The sequence below is a fragment of the Lemur catta genome, chromosome 5, assembly GCF_020740605.2.
Source record: "Lemur catta isolate mLemCat1 chromosome 5, mLemCat1.pri, whole genome shotgun sequence".
In the NCBI taxonomy this organism is placed as follows: Eukaryota; Metazoa; Chordata; class Mammalia; order Primates; family Lemuridae; genus Lemur; species Lemur catta.
In genome coordinates this window covers 50862570-50882480 of record NC_059132.1, presented here as the reverse complement: position 1 = coordinate 50882480, position 19911 = coordinate 50862570, and the positions used below count along the sequence as shown (strand labels likewise).

General features: G+C 37.1%; 1 protein-coding gene across 6 annotated transcripts in view; it reads left to right on the top strand.

Annotated features, from left to right (window-relative positions):
- The window catches only part of HIVEP1 (HIVEP zinc finger 1), a 147155-nt gene that overhangs the window by 124209 nt on the left and 3035 nt on the right, over nucleotides 1-19911 (top strand). For all 6 annotated transcript variants that reach the window (XM_045551760.1, XM_045551764.1, XM_045551761.1 and 3 more), the window contains one exon: nucleotides 19010-19521. In XM_045551760.1, the coding sequence (XP_045407716.1) occupies nucleotides 19010-19521 (512 nt within the window). The remainder of the gene's footprint in view (nucleotides 1-19009; nucleotides 19522-19911) is intronic.

The window sequence follows — 19911 nt, the reverse complement described above, 5'->3', positions numbered from 1 at the left end:
CGGGCCTGCCTGTCCCTCCCACCCCCGTCTCCTCTGGGATGTTGGACGGGCACCTCAGGTTTACCTCTGAGCAGCACACGGCCCTCGTGGTCTTCTGCCATCCTGCCAGATGCTGATGCCCCAAATCTCAAGCTTATCCTCATGCCCACCTTTCTCTCATTTTCCCTCTAATCTACCGGTAGAACCTCTCGGCTCTTCCTTCCAAATGTCTTCCGAGTCCAGCCCCTTCTAACCACCTCCACTACCCTACCCCAGTCAGAGCCACCACATTGCTTTAGAAGCTCCCAGTTGATCTCTGTAGTCGAACCCTGCTCCTTTTTAGCATAGCAGCCCAAGTGGTCTTGTAAAAGTTGTGTCATTCCTTTGCTGAAAACCTTCTAGTGACTTCCTGTCTATTCAGAACACTGGTCTGCACAGCCAGGGAGCTCTCCTGCCCACTCACCCACCCTTCCTCGCCACCATCTGTGCACTGGGCTCCCGCGCCTCCTGCCCTCGCCCACTCAGCTGCAGCCACACTGGTCCCCTGCGCTTTAGTGAGTGCACCCGGCAGGCCGTCTCAGGGGCTTGGTACCCCTTTCCTGTTTGCAGTGCCCTCCACCAGCTACGGGAGACGCATCCCGTCCTGCCTGCCGCTGTCTACGCAAATGTGCCTGATCATCGGGGCCTTCCTGAACCTCTGTCTGTCTGTCTGTACACATACAAAGACACCCACTTTCTTACTGCCAGCATCACTTATGCCCTTTATCCTGTTTTCCTTTTCCTCATAGCACTTATCACCTCCAGACATGTGTGTGTGTGTGTGTGTGTTTATTGTCTATTTCTTCCAACTAGAAATAAATTACAGGAGAGGGATTTTGTTTTGCTCACTGCTCTATCTCCAGCTCCTTTAAACTGTGCCTATCACATAGTAGGTAGTAAGCAGTTTGTGACTGAATGAATGACTGGAAATAAATTCTCTATAATCTAATAAGAAACAATTCATTATTATTTTTAGAATTTGATATATTAATTTTCCATTAAATTCCTTCACTAAAATGGTAGCTATGTTTTGTAGCTTTACCTATAAATAGCGTCTGTTGGGTTTATGTTATATGGCCAAGGAAGGCCCATGCAGGTATTATCAATACCTACATAATGGCATTGGTTTGTTAACTTGTGGTTTATTGGTCATTGGATCAGAAGACTAGAAGGTAATTTAAGTTTCCTGACTATTCCATATTCTCATCCTTGGTAATGATCTTTCCAGATTGATAAAGATCTGTTTTTCAATAGTTCTCTTGTCGATTGATTCATTTATCTATTATTCACTTCAGCAGCTATTTAATACGTGCACAGTGACTGTCCTCCAGGGGCTCCCAGCCATGGCTGTGATGTGGGGTGAGCCTGCATTCGGCAGGGTTCACTTCCCAAGGCTGGGATCCAAGAAAGATCATCGAGGGCCAAGTCGGTTGCAGAAGGATGACTGAGGGTATCCCAGAAGGCAGGGAAGGGAAGGGATTGATTTATTCTTACATTTCTATATTTGAAAAAGAATTGGTGAGGAGGTGGGGTAAGAGTGAGCAAGGATTCTAGACCGAGAGAGTTTTTTGGGCAAAGGCCCATGGGTTGGGAAGGCAGAACAGAGCATAAAAATGGGACAAAGAGAAGGAAAGAATGGCCCAGGGCCCCCGCTCCTACAGAGGGGCTGGGGGACAGGTCAGACTGTACAAGGGAGTTTGAGCGTGGGGAGCGTCATTCTAAGTTTAAACCCTACTCACTGATCCTAAGATACAATCAGCATCTCTCCTATGGAAGTTTATACCAAATTCTTCATGTTTTGGCACTTGAAAATTATTATTTTTTAGATATGATTCTTTCAGTATTTTTATTTTTCTAAATAGTCAATGACATGTATAGTGTTTCTTTGATTAAGGAAGTCTGGATTTTTTTTATATCAACTAAAGTTGTTTAAAGCCATTACCTTTTTAGAACCACATATATCTGACTTTTACCCCAGATTATTTTCTCAAATGTTCTGGAAATGAGACAAAAGATACTAAGGCTTTTAATCTGTGACCCTGGAATTTTCATTGTCGAGGTTTGTTTTTTGTTTGCTTTTCGCTGTTGCTGCTGTTTTATTTTTTAGTGGGAATTCACACAATAATGACTGAAAAAAAGCATAATTTTATTAAGTGGATATCCCATTCAGTAGCACTAGTATTAAATAATACCTCAGAGCAAAATCTTTTTTTTCTGAATTGGTGAGTATTTGTACACACAAAATACCTTGGGGGCTTCAACATCCCTCATTCTCCACCAGATGGAGGTTAAGTTTTGGTGGATGGAAAGCCTGCTGATTTTCCATAGTGACGTCCAGTTTTGTATGAATATGTGTAAATATAGAATAACTAATTTGGGAACCTTGCTCTTCATTCATTAAATTAGGGAGCATTACTTTCCCTGTAATTAATTCCTACTTTGGCCCAGCATTGCCGTGATATAGAATTTTTGCCATAGAATAGGCGATGGTAAAAGATAAGACCCTGACTCGTTCCTACTCTAATGCTTTTGTAATATATTTTAAAACCTTGCCCTTACCAGTTTCATAAGGATCTTATAAGGAGAGCAGCATATGTTATAAAGTTTCAAATTACTATCAGTTTTATTTTGCAAGGAAAATGCAAGTTATTAGACATGTATTAGCAGATAAAGTGGCTGAATTAAAAAATGATGGCAAACAAATATTTCCAATACCACACTTTTAAGTTGTGAAGTGTACCCCCCCAGTAGAACAGAGCTAGGGCAGTGCAGAGGCTGGCCAGTGTGGCGGTCTCCTGTGCTGGGTCCTCCTCCTCTCTCCATCCTCGCTCCCTGGGGTGTCTCCACCTCCCCGCTCACCGGGGCAGGCTGCACCTCCTACAGATCAGGCTCTTGGCAGCAGCTCCTTTGGAGACTTCAGCCACCATGTAGATCCTCTGCTGTTTTTGAGAGTCCTGCCTGACAGTGTATTTTCAATTTCTTGGCCCAATAAATGAAGATAAGTGATAATATTGTATTGTATAACATGGGGTCTGTTTAGTACATCACTTGCCATCTTTTCTTTTTAATGGTGAACATCCTTATCAAATGCCTTTGTGGTGTCCTGGGGTCTTAATATCATTTCTCATATTCTTAATCTAACACAAATCTAATATTAAGCCTGCAACACAAATATACTGCTAGAAACCATGCTGGGATTTCATTTGCTGCATGTCTACGTTAAAAATTCAGAAAAATACTCAGGGTTTTCCAGCAGTAAGGTATCACAGCAGTTACCACAGTTAGCTTTCTTACCTTTATTCCAAACGTAGTAATTACGGTGGCTTTTCAGATGCGTTTCATTATGGCTTCACAACTACGGTTATTGAGGGGTGCCTGGTCTAGCTAAATGAAAATTGAAAATCTGAAATAACCCGGTAAACTGCTTTATCTTCTAGGTTTTCCCAAACATTAGAAATCTGTCATTTACTCATGCTGACAGCTTACAAAAGCCTACTAGATAATACAGTGCTTAAAGCAAAATAAGTAGCCCAAATCAGGAGCTACGTGTCTTTTCAGAAACCAGTACCTATTTCATACTAATGGGATGGTAGTGTTCTCTCTGTAGAGGAGTCCTGCTGTACCTTAAGAAAGACTATTAGATTTGGCACACTTTTCTGAAAGTCACATACACTTAAACGGTTAAAAGCTCATAGGATATGCAAGAACTTGCCACGTATATTTAAATCTTGATTATTTCAGACATATAGGAAATAAGAGAAATCTTTAAAAAAAATAAACAAATCAAGGACATAATTTGGGAGACCTGATTCTAAATCTAGCAAAAAAAGTCACAACCCTTGCCAGTGTTTGCAGAACAGCACCCAAAAACCTAAGGATAGTGTTTTTAGGTTATAGGACACATTTGGGGGCTTAGTCATTTAGTGGGTCTTTTCTGTAGCATAAACATAATCATCACCAGGAAATGTCTCTGAGCTTTCATTCATTAAACAAAATATTAAATGCTCACAAGAGGCCAGTGTTACTACAAAACATCCCAGCCACAGTATTTATTTGATAAACATCATTACCATTTGGTAGCATCTTGGTCAGCTCATGGCTTTCTGGGGAAAGCCCAGATCTTATGCTGTTTGTAATATAGTTATTCTTTTATTGCTGCCTTGTTTTGTTTTTCACTAAAGGTTTTCTCCAGGTTTGTTCCTAATTAACTCCAGTATTACTTTTCCAGGCATTATCTTCAATCTTTTCTTTTTTTAAGGGTCCTAAACCTGTTCTCTACTCGGCCAGCCACACCATACCCAGGTTGTCATTCAGCACAGTGTATGTGTTTCCTGGTAAAGAGTGTTCATGAAAGGATCATGTTAAAATGATGTGATGAGGGCCAAAGACCCTTGCTCTTTTAACTCTTCACCGCCCTTAGCAACAGCAAGGCTACATGGCTGTCTTGGTCTTTTGGCAGATGAATTCTTGTTCTAACTCAATGGAGTAAATTTGGGGATGTTGGGAAATGTTTATTTTGAACTGAGCAGAGGGAATTATAAATTTTTATAAGCCAGCCATTAAAATTTAGATCCTTGGTATTTAAAAGAAGTTGCCATTTAGTTTAAAACTAGCAACTGAAGCTATAATTATAGTATATGCTCATGAAAAGCCTAATCTCTCCAGCCACACTGCACATTCCCTGGTATTCTTACAATACAAAATTATATACCCTCAGAGCCTCAGGAATTTTGTTCTTGGGGTATTACATTTTAGTTTTCACCTTTTGTGTCAGAAATCATGCCGCTAGCTATTTGCTTTTCATCCTTTGATCCAAAGAATGTTTTTGTCAACAGCATGCTGGACTTCAATGCAAGGAATGTTAATGTGTACCCTCAACTGCCAAACTGGGAGAACCATTTAATATGGAAAAGTGCAATGAGAAACATTCTTGTTGGAGTTTAAGTACTTACAGTAATGTGTGTGAGAAGATGATGTTAGATCACAAGTTTTAAAACCTGTATCACATTTACCCTTAAAAATAATTTAAGTGAATTTCATAAAAATACCAGCAAAGCTTTCTTTCTCACCTGTACAATGTCATCACTGAGGTTTTTACAGAAAACATTATTATTCTTTCTAAGAATAATAGAAAGTTTTTCTAAGAAAAACTTTCATGTAGAATATGAAAGCATAATAGACCTTAGGATTTGTGCTTAAATAAAGCAATGTTAATATCCTTTGTGAATGATACAGAGATGAGTCTTTGGCTTTACTTCCTAAAGGTAACAAACATTAAACTCTGCCCCATTATGTTCTTAATAATGTTTTTATCTTTCAAAAAAAAATACCATAGTATTTGCATGCTCTAAAAAAAAAAATTTCTCCAGGTTGCAGTTGTTTGTCTGGATTTCATACTAGTATTTCTAAACGTTTATATGAGAAAAACAAAAGCAGACAAACTCCAACAACAAAAGAATGTTGATACTGAGTGTGGGTTGAGGGTGGGGATAGCTAGCCTCAATGGAGCACCATCTCTCAAGGAATCTTTCCTGCCGTTTCCTGACTCCAACTCTTCCAGCAGGTGTCACTCTCTGGCAGCAATGGGAAGGCAGGTTGCAGTTCATCTAACTGACCTTCAAAAGATTACTTTTGAAATACATCTTCAGGGAAGTTGCTTGACATAAATTTATCAAAACCTTTACTTTTGAAAAAAATATAGCTGTGTCTTGTGCTTCTTTTTCCCTCATGAGTTGAAATTCACAGGAAAAAAATGAATTAATCTCGTGCTGATATAAAATTTTATTGAGTATTAGAAACATTTATGATAAGTAAGGAGTATGTTTAGGAGGACATAAAGTAAATGGAACTTTTAAGGGCCATTTATTTGTTAATTTATTAGGCAAGTATGGATTCCTTATGTCTGTTCTAGAGTCTCTGATAGCTGCAGAGAGATAAGCCACAGTGTTCTCTGTCCTGGAGTAATAGTCAATATTATGTATACCAAGAACAATTGTAATATAATAGAAAAAAGTCAGTATATCTTATTAGGATAATGATAGGACTCCCAGATGCATAAATATCTGGCTTCCTATCCTGGCTTTTATACATTCTAGCCATATACAGTGTAAGTTTCTTAACTTCCTTGTGTAAGGTGGGGTTGATATCAACTCTGTCTGTCATGGGGTGGTTGTTAAGTTTAAACCTGGTAGGCAATATAGATGTTCTCCAACTTTTTCTGTAAAGGGCCAGACAGTAAATATTTTGAGCTTTGCAGGCCATGCATTTTCTGTCATGACTACTAGACTTTGAAACTGTAGCACAAAAGCAGCCATAAATGATATGTAAATGGATGAGCCTGGCTGTCTTCCAGTCAGACTTTACTCACGGTAACAGGTGGAGAGCCGCATGTGGCCAGCGACCATAGTTTGCCAATCCCTGATTATAATGTTATAGGTATTCAGGATAGTATCATAGTTATTAAGTGACATGCAGTAGCAAAATGAGCAATATCACAACGTCATACATGGTAAGTTTTTGGAGTCAACGGCAAGTCCTTGTTCTCATCCTCACTGGCATGTTGCTCATAGGCAAAGCACTCTTCCTTTCTGGATCTTCTATCAGCACAACTTCTGATTCAGTAGCAATAGTCTGCTTTAGGGGATAGGGGTAGTAGTTAAGAGGACAGGAGAGTAATACAAAGAATTTTTACTTTGTTGCTGCTGCGATTGCTTTGGGAGTCTTCTTCAAAAATTCTTTGCCTAGGCTAATGTCTGAAAGGGTCTTCCCAATATCTTCTAGGATTCTTAAGGTTTCATGCATTAGGTTTAAGTCTGTTATCCATCTTGAATTGATTTTTGTGAGAGGTGGGGATCCAGTTTCAATCTTCTGCATGTAGCTATCCAGTTTTCCCAGCACCATTTATTGAAAAGAGATTCTTTTCCCCAGTGTATATTTTTTGCCTGCTTTGTCAAAGATTAGCTTACCATATGTGGATGGTTTCATCTCTGGATTCTCAGTCCTGTTCCAAAGGTTTATATCTCTGTTCTTGTGCCAGTACCATGCTGTTTTAGTTACTGTAGCCTTGTTAGTACAGCTTGAACTCTGGTAGACTTATACCTCCCAGTTTATTCTTTTTACTTAAGATTGCTTTGGCTATACGAGGTCTTCTCTGGTTCCATACAAAGTGTAGAATTTCTTTTTCTAGATCTGTAAAGAATGATGATGGTACTTTGATAGGGATTGCATTAATTCTGTAGATCACTAGGTAGTATGGACATTTTAATGATGTGGATTCTACCAATCCATGAGCATGGTAGATTTTTCCATCTGTTTACATCTTCTACAATTTCTTTTCTTAGTGTTTCGTAGTTCTCCCTGTATATATCTCTCATGTCTTTTGTTAAATGTATTCCTAAATATTTAATTTTCTTTAGTGTTATTGTGAAAGGTGTTGCGTCTTTGATTTGATTTTCGGCTTGACTGTTATTGGTGTATATGAATGCCTCTGGTTTATGTGTATTGACTTTGTATCCTGAGACTTTACTGAATTCATTTATCAATTCCAGGAGTCTCTTGGTTGAATCCTTGGGGTTTTCTAGGTATAATGTCATATCATCGGCAAAGAGCGAGAGTTTGATCTTATCTGCCCCCATTTGGACGCCCTTAATTCCCCTTTCTTGTCTAATTGCTCTGGCAAGGACTTCTAGCACTATGTTGAATAGAAGTGGAGATAGTGGGCACCCTTGTCTGGTTCCAGTCACTATTGCAAGGATGTGGAAACAACCCAAGTGCCTGTCAATTCATGAGTGGATTATTAACTCTTGATTTATGAATACAATGGAATATTATTCAATTCTTAGAAATGATGGTGATCTAGCACCTCTTATATTTTCCTGGATAGAGCTTGAGCCCATCTTCCAAAGTGAGGTATCATAAGAACAGAAGAATAGGCTCCACATGTACTCACCATCAAATTGGTACTAACTGATCAACACTGTGGTGCTCACACGGTAGTAATATTCTCCAGGAATTAAGGGATTGGGTAGGGTAAACTCACAACTAATGGAAACGGTAAGCATTGTAGAGGGGAAGGGCATGCCTCTAATCCTCACTTGGGTGAGGCAAAGCCATAAAATGTAACCAAAATGTTTGTACCCTCATAATATCCTGAAATACAAAAAAAATTAAACATGTAAACAAAGATTATACATATATCTATATCTATATATCTCTCACACATATATAATGTGATACTAATGAAATATTGATTAATTCTGGTAAGAAAATAATAAATATAATCAGAAATATAAAAAAAAATTTACTAGCATGAATCAGAACAGAGCAAGGCTTTATTTTGGTGCTGTGAATATTTAAAAGGATACCATTGTCCTCATTTTATCTTTTTTTCTATCACCCAAGAATATCAACCCTGTTTAACAAATATGTAGTGATTCAAAATTCATTTGCAGATTTTTTAAACTGCAAATGATCTTTGCAGTGGTTTTCCCCTTCAGGAGATTCCAGACCCAGACTCTTTGCATTCAAAGAGAGAATCATCATTCTCTCCTTATCTCAGGGAAGGAAACTCAGGAAAGGAATCCTGGCCCGTGTAAGTTCTCTCTAAGCTGCAGGCATGTGGTTCTGTCCAAGAAGGAAGAAAAGTCCAGGAAGCCACCTTGTGTCTCTTCCCACCCATACTGCTACTAATTCTGATCTGAAATTTGGCATTATGAAGGCAAAATCAGATTAAAATGGAGCCAAATAGTTTTACACCCTCCCTTTAAAAATGTATGATGTTATCTTTAAATACTTCATATAAATTGCATATACTAAAAAAGAAATCAGGATGCTTTTTGAAAAAAAATAAAAATTTAAAAATATTTCTAATATAACTGATTCTTGAACTTTTATAGTTACTATAAAACGTATACTTGTGAAATTTAAAAATTTCAATTATTTAAATTCTCCTTGGGGAATATATTTTATATGTTCTATTCATAATCAAATAATTATATGAAGCTTTTAATGCCTGTGTCTATAAACATTGAACTCATACATACGTATAAGCTAGCTTATTGACTGTAATTCATTGTTTACCTTCTTTCCGATTTTTCGGTGGTTAGATTTTAAAAATATGATTAAATGTGGAATCTTTAGCACAGATAAACATGGGCTAGAATCTCAGCTCTGACACTCGTGAGCTGTGGGGTCAACACTTTAAAAATAATTAATGGTGTTTTTTATTTTTTTATTTTTTTAATCATTCTTGGAGAAAAAGTTAAATCCTTAAGTAGTCCTTATTTTAATTATGATCAAATGGTGTTGGTTTGTTCACAGCACAAGCTAGCATCTTTTAAGGAACTGGAGTAGAGCCATTTAGTCATCACATGTATGAAAGAACAAGAAAGGCAAAAATAGATACAAAATAAGAGCACTTCTAGGGAGTAAAAATGTAAAACATGTATCTAGGTTAGGGTAGATTTAGGAGAAGTTTCCTGTGGTTCTAAATTAACCAGTAGAAGTTTTGGAATTGGTTTCAATAATTGATAGTGTCCTATTAAACAATAGGAAATTTAAAAAATGCTTATCAGAAGAAAAGTCTTGATTTACTCTGAGGATAAAGGGGAAGTGGACATTGTGTAAGCTTATCTGGAAGACAGAATATTGTTATCAGTAGAGCAAAATAAAGACCCTAGAGCGTGACAGATAGGTTTTTTTCCTAACTCTGTCTTTTAAAGGATAATTTTGGTCTTACAGAGAAGTTGCAAAACCTAGCATAAAGAGTCCCCGTCTGCGGTTTACCCAGCTTCTCCTGTGCCAGCCTCTTACATACCCATAGGATGTTTGTCAACACTCAGAAGGTAACCTCGGCTCAGTGTTACTAACTGAAGGACAGAACTCATTCGGATTTCAACGGTTTTCCCACCAAGTCCACTTTCTGTCCCCAGATTCCACATGGTGTTTCGTCGTCATGTCTCCATTGGCCCCTTCATTGTGTGTCTCAGTCTTTCTTGTCTTTCATGACCTTGACACTTTTTTTTTTAAAGAGTATTGACCAGTTACTTTGAAGAATGTTTCTCAATTTGGGCTTTTCTGATGTATTTCGTTCTTAGATTGAGGTTGTGCATTATTGGAAAATAGCACAGGGTGATATGCTTTTCTTAGTGCATCATAATGGTGATGTCAATATGTATTATCAGTCATGGTAACCTTTATCACTTGGCTAAAGAAGTATCTGTCAGGACTCCACACTGTAAATGTACCTTTTTGGGTTCCCCCCCCCCAAGACAAGGTTTTGCTCTGTTGCCCAGGTTAGAGTGCAGTGGCATCATCATAGCTCACAGCAACCTCAAACTCCTGGGCTCAAGCGATCCTCCTGCCTCAGCCTCCTGAGTAGTTGAGTCTACACTTGCACACCACCACACGTGGTTAATTTTTTCTTCTTTTTTTTTTTTTGTAGAGACGGGCTTTTGCTCAGGCTAGTCTCGAACTCCTGAGCTCAAGAGATCCTCCCTCCTCAGCCTCCCAGAGTTCTCAGAGTGCTAGGATTACAGGAGAGAACCACCATGCCTGGCTACCCCCATCTTTTCTTTTAAGCAGTTTCTTGTTTTCTGGCACCTCAAAATGTCCCACCCTTGGAATCAGCCATTTCTCTAAGGACTCTTGATGCCTTTCACTGGAGAATGGTTTTTAGAAACCAAGATCTGGCTGCTAGCTCGTGAGCTCATTGCTGCTGTCCTGCCACTGCTTCTAGTGCCTGTCACTGGATAGAGCTAGGAAATACATGTACACATGCCAACACACACACACGTGCACACACACACATGCACACGGGTGTGCCATATATGTAAATGGAAGCACGAGTCCATACCAATACTTCCAGTTCCAATCCAGCACCACTAAGTTATTCTGGCCTTTTTCATTTCCTTTTTTAAATTTCTTTCACCCATAGTAAGAAGCCTGGTTCTCACCTACAATAGAGTTACATATTTACTCTAGTATACATATAAACTAGTTTCAGAAATCCTAACCTATACCCCTGTAAGAAACAGACTTGTAATTACAGAACAGAGCATGCACTGCTTGCCTTTAGCCTTCTCAGTATGCAGTCAGACCCCTCTTTGCTAAGGTTAACTGGGACAAGACCTTTCTTCCCACACCGTTCACTGTGGTTTTATGCTTCATCTGCACTGCAGTTAGAGTCATCTGTCTCTGCTTGGGTTCCATCTTGGGTTCACCCCACATCCTGTCAATTGTGTTTTTATTTACTTACAGTGAAATGCAGTTTGTAGGGTACAGTACTGTGATTTTTGACAAATACATGGAATTGTATGTTCGCCCCACAGTTCCATACAGAACGTTTCTGTCATCTCACAAATTACCCTGTGCCAATCCTTTATAGACCACTCCCTCCACCCAACAACCTCTAGCAACCACTGATCCATTTTCTTCCCTGTAGTTTTGCCTTTTCCAGAATGTCATAAAATGAATCATAAAATATGTAGCTTTTGGAGTATGGCTTCTTTGATTGAGCAAAATGCATGTAAGATTCATCTATGTTGTGGGAATCAATAGTTCAGTCCTTGTTATTGCTGAGTAATATTCCATTGTACTGTTGTGCCATAGTTTGTTATCCACTGACCAATTGAAAGATATCAGGGTTGCTTCCAATTGTTGACAGTCATAAATAATGTTGCTATAAAAATTCTTGTACAGGCTTTTATGTGAATGTAAGTGAACACTTCTCTATAATTCGATACCGAGGAGTTATATCTCTGGGTTGTATGGTAGGTAAATGTTTAGTTTTGGAAGAAACTGTTGAACTGTTTTCCAAAGTGGCTGTACCGTTTTACCTTTCCACCAGCAGTACATGAGAGTTCCACTTACTCAACATTACCAGGACATGGTCTTGCTAGTTTTGTCTTGTTTTGTTTTTATATTATATAATAATATGTATGTAGTGGTATTTCATTCGTATTTCTCTAATGATTAATAATGTTCAATTTCTTTTCATGTGCTATTTGCTTTCCAAATATCTTCTTTAGTGAAACCTCTGTTCGGAAATTTTTCCCATTTTTAAAATTGGATTGTTTTATTTAAAAATATTATTGTAAGCATTTAAAGTATACAGTATGTTTTGATGTACATATAGATACTAAAATTGTTGCTGTAGTCAAGCAAATTAACATACATCAATAACATAATTACCCTTTTGTGGAAAGCGCACCTAAAATCTACTCTTTTAGCAAAAATTTTAAATGCAACATTAACTGTGTATTAGATCTCTAGACTTCATCCTACGCATCTGCTACTTTGTATCCTTTGACCTACATCTCCCTGTTGCCTCCCCCATACCCTATCACCCCTGGTAACTACTGTTTTATTCTCTGTCTCTGTGTATTCAACTTTTCTTTTTTCTTTTTCTTCTTTTTAAGATTCTACCTATAAGAGAGATCATGCAGTATTTTTCTTTCCTTTTTGTGTCTGGCTTTACTTAGTATAATGTCCTCCAGGTTCATCTGTTTTGTGGTGAATGGCAGGGTTTCCTTTCTTTAGGACTGGACTAATATCTCTGTGTGTGTGTGCACAGTTCATTTCTTACTGTTTATTTCTTATTGTTGAGCTGTGATAATTCTCTGTATGTTCTGGATATAATACTTCCCTTTGTCAGAAATGTGATTTGCAAATGTTTTCTCCCAGTCTATAGCTTGTCATTTTGTTTTACCGTGTCTTTTACGGAGCAAGTTTTTTTTTAATGTTAATAAAGCCCAGTTTATCAATTTTCTTTTGTTGATTGTGCTTTTGGTATCATATGTAAGAGATTATTGATGAATCCAAACTCACACAGATTTTCTAGTTTTATTCTACAAGTTTTATAGTTCACATTTTACATTAGTTCTATGTCCATTTTGAGTTACTGTTTGTGTCAGCTGAAGGTGCAAGGTTTGTGTCAGTGTTTATTTTTTTGGTATGTGAGAGTCCATTTGTTTCAGCACCATTAATTGAAAAAACTATCCTTCTTCCATGAAATTGGCTTTGTCAAAATTCCGTTAACATTATCTGTGTGGTTTTTATCTCTGGGCTCTCTGTTCTGATCTGTTGATCCTGTATCTTATCTTTTTGCCAATACTATACTGCCTTGAGTGTGAGTCATTCAACTTTTTTCCTTTTTCAAAATTATTTTGGCTTGGCTATTCTAGTTTCTTTTCTATAAAAATTTTAGGATTAACTTGTCAATATCTGCAAAATGCTTGTGGTATTATTAATGGAATTATACAGCGTCTGTAGATCAAATTAGGGAGAAATGATAACAATATTGAGATTTCTAGTCTATGAACATGGTATGTCTTTGTTTATTTCTTATCTTTGAAATTTTTAACTAGGTTTTATAGTTTTCAGCATACATATATATATCCTGCATGTATATATTTTTTATTTGTACTTAAGTATTTTATTCTTTTGGTGCTACTGTAAATAATATTGTGTTTTTAATTTCAAATTCCAATTGTTCATTGGTAGTATGTAGAACTATAATTGATTTGTATTCTTCCTTTCCTATCTGTATGTCTTATTTGTTTGTTTATATTAGCCTTGCTGTACTGGCTAGGAGTTGGGTATAATGTTGCGTAGGAATGGCAAGAGGGACATCCTTTCCTTATTTCCAGGTTCTTTTTAGATGTCTTTTACTAGGTTAAGGAAGTTCTCTTCTAATCCTAGTTGAGAGTTTTTATCAGGAATGAATGTTGAATTTTATCAAATGCTTTCTCTGCATCTACTGAGATGATAATATGGTTTTTCTTCTTTAGTAATATGTTAAAGTATATCTCCAGCAAGTGTTGAACCAGCCTTTCATTTCTGAGGTAAACCCCACTTGGTGTCATGATAGATTATATTTTTTTTTGTTGCTGGACTTAATTTGTTCTTATTTTGTTGATGATTTTTGCATTTCTGTTTATGAAAGATATTGGTCTATAGTTTTCTTGTGAATTCTTTGAGTAATGCTTCATAAAATAAGTTGGGAAGTGCTCCCTCCTCTTCTATTCTCTGGAAGACACTGTGTAGTTAGGATAATTTTTTCCTTAAATGTTTGGTAGTCTTCCACAGTGAAACCATCTGGGCCTCGTGTTTTAGTTTTTGATTTGGGGAGGAAGTTTTTAACTGTGAATTCAATTTCTTCAGTAAATAAAGGACCACTCAGGTTATCTATTTCTTTTGTGTGTGTTTTGATAGTTTGTATCTTTCAGGGACTTGGTGCATTCCATCTAAGTTGTCCAATATATGGACATAGTGTTTTTTGTGGATTCCCTTATTTTTATCTTAATGTCTGTGGGGTCTGTAGTAATATCCCCTCTTTCTTTCCTAATATTGGAGATTTGTATCTTCCTTCTTTTTTTTTTTTTTTTTGGCTAGTATTACCAGAGGTTTATTAATTTCATTGATTTTTTTTCCCCAAAAGACCCAGCTTTTGGTTTCATTGGCTTTCTCCATTTTTCTTTTTCCAGTTTCATTATTTCTGTTCTCATCTTTATCATTTTCTTCCCTTTCCTTGTGTCAGATTTAGTTTGATCTTCTTTTTCTAATTTCTAAAGGTGAGAATTTATATTACTGATTTGAGACCTTTCTTTTCTAATAAAAATGTTGAATTGAATGTAGAAACTTTCCTACTATAACCACTGCATTAGTTACATCCCACAAATGTTGAATGTGATATTTTAATTTCCATCCAGTTTAAAATATTTTGACATTTTCTTTGAGACTTTTTCATTGACCCAATGAATATTTAAAAATGTGTTTATTCTGAAATATTTTAGGGTTTTTTAGATATCTTCCAATTAATTGTTTTTTATTTAATTGTTTTCATGTAAAAATATGTTATATAATTTCTATTCATTTAAATTAATTGAGGTTTCTTTTATAGCTCAAAATATGGTATATATTGGTGAATGTTCCATGTACACTTATAAGAAAAGTATATTCTGCTGTTGAGTGAAACATTGTATAAATTCTATTAGATCTTATTGGTTGATAGTGTTTTTCAGGTCTTTTATGTTTTTCCTGATTTTCTGTTTACTTGTTCCATCAATTACTGTGAGTGGAGTGTTGGAAGTCTTCAACCATGATTTTAGATTTATTTTTTCAGTTTTTATCCCATTTATTCTGAAGCTCTATTTAGTTGCATACACACAGGGTTGTTATGTTCATAGGAAGTAACCCTTTTATCATTATGCAATGCTCCTGTTCATCCCTGATGATACTCTTTTTTTCTAAAGTCTATTTTGTCTGGTATTAGTATAGTTTCTGCAGCTATATTTTAGTGGGTGATTTATGGTATATTTTAATCCAAACTTTTCCTTTCAACCTATTTATGTCTTTATATGTAAAATGCATTTTTTTTACATAGTGTATACTGGAGACGTGCTTTTTTATCCAATCCTAGCAATTTCATTGTTTAATTTATGTGTTAGACCATTTCTTTTAATATTATTATCTGTGTAGTTAGATTAAAATCTTTCACTTGGCAGCTGTTTTCTGTTTGTTTCATTTTTTTTGTTTGTTTTAGTTTTCTTCCTTTTATGCCTTCTCTAGTATAAATCATTTTTCATGATTCTATTTTATTTCTTCTATTGACTTTAAAAAATTTTAGTTATCTACCTTCAAATAATATATTGCTTTACATGTATTACTATAAAGACTTTACTACAGTATATGCACAGTTCCTCCTTTCCATGTTTTATCCTATTGTCATACTTCTTATGTTTACATTTACTGCCAATATACAATACATTGTTACTATTTTTGTTTTAGACATTAAATTATCTTTCAGAGCAATTAAAAATAAGAAAAAATAATTATATCCTCATCTATTCCATTTTCCATGCTCTCTGTTTCTTTGGGTAGATCCAGCGTTCCATTGCTATTATGTTCCTTCTGCCTGAAGAACTTCCTTTAAGGTTTATTGTCCAGTAAGTAGGTCAAGTAGCTGGCAATGAATCCCTTTAGTTTTTGTTTTTCTAAGAAAGTCTGTATTTCTCTTTCATCTTTGAAAATATTTTCAAGGGGCATAGAATTCTGGATTTGAGAGTTTTCTTATTTTTCTTTTTTTCTTGTGTTTTTCATTTGCAACATTTTCATTTCATGCTTTTTTATAGTTTCTATCTCTCAACTGCAAGTCCCATCTATTATTGCATGTTGTCTACCTTTCCCCTTAGAGCCTTTAACGTAATCATAATTATTTTAAATTCTCAGTTCTAGCATCTGTGCCATACCTTACCTAACACCAGTTCTGATGATTGCCTTCTCTCTTTGCATTTTTTTTTCTTGCCTTCTTGTATGCCTTGTAATTTTCTGTTGAAAGCTGTACATCTTGTGTGAGACAATAGACACTTGTGTAAATTGCTTTTATGCTTAGAAATGGGCATCTCTGTCCTTTCTATAGACCTTTAATGTGGGAGTTAGAGTTTATCTAGTGAGGAACAAGGCTGGATTTGAGAGATTTGTTGTTGCTCTGGCTGTCCTCACTGCACACAGAGGCTTCAAATTCCTGTAGAGATACTTCATGTCCCGCATGGGGGTTGGATTACAAGGACAGCATCCGTACAGTTCTAGTTTTCAGTCTCCCTTTTGTGCCCTGCCTCAGAGAGGATCTCTCTGCACATTCTTGTTCTTCTCCTGGCCTTCTCCCAATAGTATTTTGCTGTTACCTATAATTCAGAGCTCCGTAGCTTGGCTTTGGGGGGTCAGGAGGAGGATAGGTACCATCTCTGTTCTGAGCTTGCCTCCTGCGTGCATTGTGTTCCTAGGTTTCTGAGCCTTCTCACTTCTCCTGGCCTCAGTTGTGGTGGGCCCTGCGGTAATGTCCCTCCCCAAAAAGTCAAGTTGTACTTTTTCTCCTTTTTCCTTCCCCCCCTGTAGTGAGTTTTCACCAGCGTTCCCCTCACAGGATATGGCTTTGTTTTCCCTAGTGGAGAGAGGGGAGATGGATCCAGGTGAGGTTCTTCCACTCCTACATAGCTACTGCTCTTCTCTCCCAGATCTGGGCCACAGTGGGCACTTCCTCACGTGCTTTACGCTGAGTGCCTGGGGTGGGGGCTCATGCAAGAGAGTGTGGCCCCCAGAGCTTTCACACAATCCTGCCAACCCACTCTTGGCTCGAACTGACCACTCTAGACAAAAGCTGGTGTCTCGTCTTTGGCCGCAGACCCTGCCTTTCCTTAGATTTTAGACTGTTGATTATCTGGGACCTCGACTTTTTGATGGGCTTGGAAAAAGTTGTAAATTGAAAGTTAGGTCCACTCTTTTTTAATATGTAAAGTAATAGATTTTAAAGTAAAGCAAGTCCACCCTAGTTAGACTTTGCAACAAGGTCGGCCTTGGATGGAATCAGCCAGGAACCTGTTCTCCCAGTCATCCAGCTCCCTCCAGTCTTTTCTATTTTTCTCCTTTAAAAGGAGATGCGTCTCTAAAAAACAAAATCTGACTTGGCACTAGCATGGCAAATTCAGATTAAATTGAGGATGACTCTAATTTTAGAATGTCAAACATCAGACAAAATATAAGAGAAATATCTGAGCCAGGAGTCTAGGCATTTGCCCAGAAAATCACCCATTCTGTCTCCAGCCCTGGCCCTAGTGGGATTCAAAAATTTGGTATTATTCTATTTTATTATTTATTTTATAACATACTAGTAGAAGCCTAAAAGAAAAAGGCCTACAAAATCTCATACTGAAGGAACTGAAATGCATATATTTTATCTTTGTGTTGTTTAATTATAAAACTAACACATATTCGTAATAAATAATAATTCTAGTCCTTTTTATCCTCTAGAAATAATCACCCTCAAATGTTTTGGTGTAGGTGTTCTGAGACTTTTTTCTAAGAACTTACCTTTATTATATAGAAAGAAAGAGTAGTAAAATAAATTAATGTATAGACTGTTTGGGAAAGCCAGGAAAAATATCTATGGCTTATTTCTCTATTTATATTTTTTCACACTTCAAAAAATATTTGTAGATGCAAAATGCATCACAACTAAATCCTGTGTTGTCTGATGTCATCTTTATTATATCTCAGTGGCAAAGAAATGAGGTAAATGTTTTGCGTTTCTCCCCCCTAATAAACTTTTTAGCTTTCTAAGGGAGAGAGCCTCTAATTTGCAAGATTTTGAATAGGTGAAGCTTTTAAACCAAGTCTCACATGAGCTTATAAGAATTTTGAAACTGTTTCCTGAACCATCTTGAATATTCCTTGTTAAACTCAGTCTCACGTGATGTTATAAGGCTGATATTAATGGCTTTAAGACAATATCCCCCTTCTGTGAGGGATGAGTTTTAGTCATATTACAGAAAAAATTGACAGGAAACTTTAGCACCTCTCTCAGTAAGTAAAAAAAGAAGAAAAAGAAAGCAGATTAAATATTAGATGAATATTTCTACACAGAGGGCAATTGAAACATGTCTACAATACTATTCAAGGATTAAGAAAAATTATTTTGCTCACAAATACCAAATGTCATCGTTTGTATTTGTTTTAATTTGTCCAATAAAAGAAAGATTCAAAGAAGTAGATAGAGAAAAAGAGCTTAGGAAAAGAGTTGAAGTGAACTCTTTATTAATTTTTCATATAAAAATATAAATTAATAAATAAAAAATACATAAAAATATATTCAGCTGTGTTTTAGGAATTTTTCAAGTATAGTATTTGAGGCCTTCATTTCTGAGTTTCTTTGTATATTACTCTCTGCCTGTCTGATTCCTCTTTCGAGGCTCATTTCATTCTCCTCATCCTTACGGCAGCCTGCCTGGCCATTCCCCTCTCCCAGCGCCTCACTCCTCTGAATCCTGTTGGACTGACCGACTCTTCTCCGCGTCATCCTCCTCGACTAGAGTGTGGGTTTTTTGTGGGCAGGGTTCTTGTGTTTTATATTCCTCACAGTGTTGCCAAGCTTATAAAAAATTGCATTTGTCCACTTTCAAAGCATTCCGTAACATACTCTCTTGGTTGTTTTTATTAGATGAAAAACAAAGATTCGGTTATGAGCGGTCTGGATATGATCTTGAAGAATCTGATGGCCCCGACGAGGACGATAATGAAAATGAAGACGATGATGAAGACAGCCAGACGGAATCAGTCCTGTCAGCCGCACCCTCAGTCACAGCCAGCCCGCAGCACCTTCCGTCCAGAGGTGGCCTCCAGGACCCTGTGGGTGCTGATGAGGACATTAGGATTAGCGATTGCTTTTCCGGGGCACATCCCGACCCGATGGACGTTCTGCCGAGAGCCTTGCTCACCAAGATGACAGTCCTGAGCACGGTGCAGTCTGACTGCAGCAGGAAGGCAGACTCGCCGGGCAAGGCCAGGCCACACGCCACCAGGGATGAGGAGGAGGTGATTCCTCCTGCAGACTCTTCCGGGTCACCAGAAGCTGCGCCCAGATCCCCATGTCATCAGATGTCTGTGGACTACCCTGAATCAGAGGAGGTTCTGAGAAGTTCTGTGGCAGGAAAGGCTATTGCTTTAACACAGGTAAATGATTGGAGGTGGTTCTGTTCTTTTTCCTTTTCTCTTCTCTTCTCTTCTCTTCTCTTCTCTTCTCTTCTCTTCTCTTCTCTTTTCTTTCCTTTTCTTTTCTTAACCTACTAAAGAAGAGAACCTAATGGCTTAAGAAAATAATGCACCTAAATGATTTACTTATGCCCAAATCAGTTTACATGACTTTATTTCTTTTTTGTTATATTTAAGAGCAGGGGACATTAATGTCCTTTGGGGTCTCGTTGGGTATTTTAATCAGAGTTCACATATTATAGTGTAAATCTGTGAAAGAACCAAATGGTTCTTGAAAAATATACTCATTTATTATTATTTACTTATTTAAAAATGTTTTGTAATGAAAAAATATGTATGTGCCAATTGAGA